The sequence below is a fragment of the Alosa sapidissima genome, chromosome 15 (assembly GCF_018492685.1).
Source record: "Alosa sapidissima isolate fAloSap1 chromosome 15, fAloSap1.pri, whole genome shotgun sequence".
Classification (NCBI taxonomy): Eukaryota; Metazoa; Chordata; class Actinopteri; order Clupeiformes; family Clupeidae; genus Alosa; species Alosa sapidissima.
In genome coordinates this window covers 32,373,670-32,379,669 of record NC_055971.1, presented here as the reverse complement: position 1 = coordinate 32,379,669, position 6,000 = coordinate 32,373,670, and the positions used below count along the sequence as shown (strand labels likewise).

Genomic DNA, 6,000 nt, shown 5'->3' with positions numbered 1-6,000 from the left:
GCCTCAGTGTCAGGAAGTATAACGAGTGTAACAAATTGCTTTACTGCGTTCACAAGCACATTTACTTTGGGGTCGGATACATCAGGTCCCTTTCCACTTTCCACAGGTGTATTAATCAAGCATGCAGTCTGCATTCATAATCTACGTGCTTGATTTTATACACCTGTGGAAAGGGACCTGATGAAACCCATGAATAATAACGCCTTTATGCTGTTCGCAAGCTCGGAGGAACCGACTTTACATGATTTTCATGAGATCAGTTCGGAAAACAAATACAGGAAATGCATAAATGAGTTATTTAATCAGCTTACTATGTGTTGGCAAGCGAAAAATGTCTCGGGTGAGTGTTTCTATCTGTAATGTTAATTTAGTGATAAATTACCTTGCCTATTTGTAATGAGAGTGAAATTCGCCAGTGTTGTTGCAAGGGAGGCCGCCGTGGTTGAAAAATATGATAGTGACATCAAGTCGGATACCTCAGGGCACAAGACTTCTGCACGAGTCTCCGAGCAAAAATTCCGGCTCAACTTTGCGTTCAAGTCATTTTTCCTCTATCGAATTTCCGAATATCTGATGTGGCATGAAGGCCTATAGGTCAATGAGGTGGACATGGCACCAGGCTAGCATGTCCAGATGGCCAGTAAGTAATAGTGAGATGAGCCCACTGTCCCATATCCATGCTGCTCAGACTTTGGCCCATAGAGTGTTGAAGGTTTGTGGAACCCTTTGAACAAATGGGGCACCATATAATCAACTTTCTTCCTTTGCAGATAATAATAATAAAAAAAAACATTCTTGCCACGTAAGGTAATGGTATGGAATCAACGTGGTGCAGGAACGTGGTGTGAGGAAATGAGAGCTTCTCTCTCTCCAAAAGTACAGTGAGTGTCTCGAGTGAGTTCTGAGTGTAGCATGTCTTTCATGCAATGACCCTGTGACTTTGGCCTTTGTGTACATAGGAAAATGCCTGACTATACTCTCATTAGCGTCCCTTTAAAAGTATCTTTGTATCAGCGGTTCTGAGTCACTGTCTCCAACCCCTAAACACGGCAACTTCCTCCCGATAACTACCAGCATCCTTGTTTGCAGAAAACATTACCTTCCATTGTAACACCAACGACAAGCACAATGGTAAGATCAGCTTCTCTCAGACTAAAGATATGTTTGGAAATAAACTAAACAATGTCAGTCACATTCACTGTTGTCTGTTGACTGAACTTGATTTAATTTAGATGGATACTTACAGCGATTGATATGGTAATAGTGTGAAGATTTGTCAGACTGAATATTTTATTTTACACTGGATCTAAACATGTGTTTACAACACAGTAAGCAGACAATCAAGTGTTTAAGTCATAACAATGATTGTTTTTAGATGGAAACACATTGTTTATGTGTGGTAGTCAGCCCAGTGAACTGTTTTGACTGTACTTGAAGAGAGGGAATGTCGGCACACTAGAGTTTAGCTCCAAACCTTTTAATTAAAACCAGTGTTTCGACAACGGTCCTGCACCTGGCCTAAAGAAAGGTGGGATGTACACATAAACTACTTCACTTAACTGTTTTCATGGTATCATCATTTATTGGCATTCATTCAAAGATTTAGGTCATAGAAGTATGTTTTCATGCTGAGTATTGAATGCTTCAAAGATGTCCAACAAAAATGGAACATGTTTAGATATCTGTGAGGACAATTCCAACAAAATTGTGTTTTAGTATTGTGAAAGTAGGAAATGTCGTAGTCAGGAATTTTAATCACATACAAACTACTAAATCAAGATTTTACTAATGGATTAATGTCAAAAAGTTAAAAAAGGAAACTGTTGGCCCCAGCTGTGGCGCGACTGGCTTGGGCACCTGCACCGTACGCCAGCGACCCTGGTTTGATTCCCGCCCCGTGGTCCTTTCCGGATCCCACCCGACTTTCTCTCCCACTCGCTTCCTGTCATTCTCTACTGTCCTATCAAAATTAAAGGCATAAAAAGCCCCCCCCCCCCCCCCAAAAAAAAAAATATATATATATAAAAAGGAAACTGTTTGGCAGTATCGACATAAGAGTGACATGACGCTTCTGTGATTAAGTGACATTCGGTTTTTGTCACAAGTTAGGGTTAGGTTTAGGATTAGGGTTAGAGGTTAGGGTTCATGTGTCATGACAGTGTCATGTTACTCTTATGTTGATACTGTCAAGTAAAGTGTTACCAAATGTTTTCTTCTAGGCTTCTATTGTCAGTAGGTATTGTAGTATTGTCAAAGTCAGTAGGAAGGGCCAGTTGCAAATGGACTCCTAGAGGCAGTAAAATAGGCTCCAGAGCGCGATAACTACAGTATTAGTGATAATTATGAAGTACAAACGGCCAGTGTGTGGCGTGTGGCCAGTCCCTGCCCAGATACAAATGCTGTTTTTCCTGACAGGCGGATAACTGCACTGAACTGGACGACGTCCTCATGAAGTACTACCTCTGCCCGGTGTACGCCCTGGAGTTTACCTTGGGTTTCCTGGGCAACCTAGTGGTCGTCCTGGGTTACCCGCTGTGCCTGCAGGAATGGCGGAGTACCAACGTCTACCTGTACAACCTGGCGGTGTCCGACATCATCTGTGTGTGCGCTCTGCCCCGCCTCTCCTACCTGTACGCCAACGACATGACGGAGACATCGCCGGTCAGCTGTGTTCTCAACCGCTACATCCTCTTCGTCAACATGTACGCCAGCGTCCTCTTCATGGCTCTGGTCAGTCTGGACCGCTACCTGCTGCTCTGCCACCCTGCTCGCGCCCACGTACTCCTGACACCACGCATGGCCATCCGCATCTCCATCCTCACCTGGCTCCTCGTCAACCTCGAGATGACCCCTCTGGTCTACTACGCCATCAAGGACAACGCCCGCTGGAGCGGCACCGTGTGCCATGACTTTGCCAGCCTCTCGAGGTCCTGGGACTTCCTGGGCTACAGCTTGGGTCTGACGGTCGTGGGGTACATCCTGCCCCTGGTGGTCCTCTTCTGGAGCTCTCAGAAGATCGCCTCCATGCTGAAGACTCAGGAGAAGGCCTTCCAGCAGCGGGTAACCTCATTCAGGAGGCCACTGCGTGTAGTGAGGGCAGCTGCATACATGTTCCTGCTCCTCTACTTCCCATACCACATCATGAGGAACATGCGCATCCTTACACAACTGCCGGTGGGCGGAATATCCAAGTGCACCATTGTGAATATCAAGGCAGTGTACATCGTTACAAGGCCGATGGCTTACGCGCACAGCGTCATCAACCCCATCTTCTACTTCCTGATGACAGAACGTTTCCGTGAGCAGCTCCTGGCCAGGGGTCAGCAGATGAGAACTAGACTCACTGGCTTCTGCTGCAAAACATCATGAATGGACAAGACAACGTCCTTGGGTATCATGAAACATTACCTTGTCAGTAGATATAGCTCTTTGGAAATAGTTTTTGCCTTTTGTTAATCCTTCACCTCCACAACAAAAGCATTTGCATTGTGTACAGGGGGATTAGTCATGAGAAGTTTGCTATTTACAATAGCAGAGTAACATATAAATACATCGCAACTCTAGAGGGAGCTCTACACTCGCCAAAAATACCTAAACCTGCATAGTGTACCTTTAATGCTACTGCAACGCCATTTTCAGAGCTCTGCTTAATCTTCTGAAAAATTACTTATTTTGTTGTGTATAATATGCCATTATTCCACATTTTTTAAACCTGATATTAGGGGTGCACTTCATACAAGAGAACCAAGTGTTGCCCTTTTTTTCATTGGGAAGTGTTGGTAGAGATGACACCACATGTCTTGGGTAATTGTGTCTTTGTTTTTGTATGTGCCAAGCTAACTTTCTTGGTTTCAATTTTGCAGCATTCTAATAACCATACAATTATGTGAAAGTAATTTATTAAACAATTACAATAACATTCCAACTATTATCTAAAGCGTTTTGTTATTATGGTATATGACCATTTAGTGTTTGTTTGTGCAAGCTATGATACAAAACAATTGCTGTGTAGTGACAAAGGCCATCTGATTGTTTGGATACAGACATAGGCTGTCTCTAAACATAATCTTATTATGATTAGATTTTATGCTTAATCTAATGTTTAACTGTTTTTTGGAAAGAATAAGATTGAACATATTGATTGTGATTTTTACAATGTTGACTTTATAGCAGATGCACTTTTACAGCTTAGACTGGTTCAAACTCAGGTCACATAATACACATTTTGTGATGAAGCAGGTGTGTTGCCAGTTGCCACTGCCAGTGCCACTGCGTTGCCAGATCAAGCATTACACACAATCTTGTTTACAACAGTCATTTGAATAATTACAAGTATGATATTTAATTATTAATCTTGGTTATATAATGATGGCTGTTTAATGCTGTCAGTGCTCTTTGCTGTAGGTCATGCTTCATTACTACGAACATTAGTGTGAAAAGACAGTTATTAACAGAAATCATCCCGTGCCTATTTGCACAGCGTTCTGGTTATGTTACATCAAGAGTGACTCCACTGGCATGTTACAGTATCGAGGTGGGCCAAGCAAGGCCTGGTTCTCATTCACTCTCAGACAAAAACACTTGAGACAGGCAGTTCAATTTACTTTAGTTTGTTTCTCCTCATTTAGTACACCTCCTGTGGCCTCACAAGCAAATTTATAAAAGTATATAAAATATCAGTATTTGACTTACAGTATTTACATTTTACATTTACATTTGTTCATTTAGAAGACAATTTTTATCCAAAGTGACTTATATCAATTATATTACAAGGGATTACATTGTCCCCGGAGCAACTTGGGGTTAAGTGCCTTGCTCACAGGCACACCAGTGGGACCCTGTCGTGTGCGCGCTACACTCAGATGCACACACTTCGATTTGAAGTTTCAGTCTCGTGTGCGCGCTCTTGCTCGCTCGCTCTAGATTCCGGGAGATTTTATCTCATTTGCGGGCAACAGGGAGCCGCTATCAATATGCGGGAGACTCCCGGAACTTCCAGGAGACTTGGGATGTCTGTGGTCTCAGTTCGGTCTCAGTAGTCTATAGGCCTACAGACCCAGTTGACCCAAATGAAAATAAAAGTCGTACCCTAAACTTAGATTACACCATCTCTCTTTTCCTCCTAACTCGCAGGGATGAGGTTCTTGACATTCTTGATATCCTAAGAGTCTTTTTCTCCTAGGAGCTCCCAGCAAACGCTCGTCAGGTTCAGAAACAGCATTTGGAGGAGTGACGTTTCCTCTAGACATTCCGGCAATCGCATCTTCTTCTTCTTCTTGTACTTCATCCACCATTGGCTCGACAACTCTAAGCGACTCCTCCTATTTCTTTTTTTTACAAACCCCCTAAAACTGGTGGTCCATGATGTTCATGTTGTCCTATGAGTCCTATGACTCCCTAGGGGATGCTCACACCTGGTGGGGTGCGGGGTTGTTCACATGGGGGTGGGTGAGTATGACCTCTCTCATGAACTTTAGGGGTAGTTAGGTCTACCCCCTGTGGTTAGTAAAAACTTTCCTTGATTTTATGTCTTACAGATGACTCCCAGGGGATGCTCACACCTGGTGGAGTGGGCGAAAGTAACCTCACACCCCTGGGCTGGGTGGGTATGACCTCTCTCATGAACTTTAGGGGCAGTTAGGTCTACCCCCTGTGGTTAGTAAAAACTTTCCTTGATTTTATGTCTTACAGATGACTCCCAGGGGATGCTCACACCTGGTGGGGTGGGGGGATGTTCACCTGGTGGGGTGGGCGAAAGTAACCTCACACCCCTGGGCTGGGTGGGTATGACCTCTCTCATGAACTTTAGGGGCAGTTAGGTCTACCCCCTGTGGTTAGTAAAAACTCCTTGATTTTAATGTCTTACAGATGAGTCTGCAGGGGGTGCGCAGGGTGGGTGGGTGATCGATAGTAACCCGGGGATGGGTGAGCATGGCCCGAACATGACCGCTAGTTCAAGGAAGCTCATTGGTTAACAGGCTGACCACACCCAATGATCCC

At 44.0% G+C, this 6,000-nt stretch overlaps 1 protein-coding gene across 1 annotated transcript; it reads left to right on the top strand.

The window, feature by feature from the left end:
• Nucleotides 1–331: 331 nt before the first annotated feature.
• Nucleotides 332–3,412, top strand: LOC121683493 (succinate receptor 1-like). Its single transcript, XM_042063120.1, has 2 exons — nt 332–340; nt 2,416–3,412. Exons 1-2 carry the CDS (start codon nt 332–334, stop codon nt 3,367–3,369), a joined length of 963 nt encoding a protein of 320 aa, XP_041919054.1. The 3' UTR covers nt 3,370–3,412.
• Nucleotides 3,413–6,000: the final 2,588 nt, after the last annotated feature.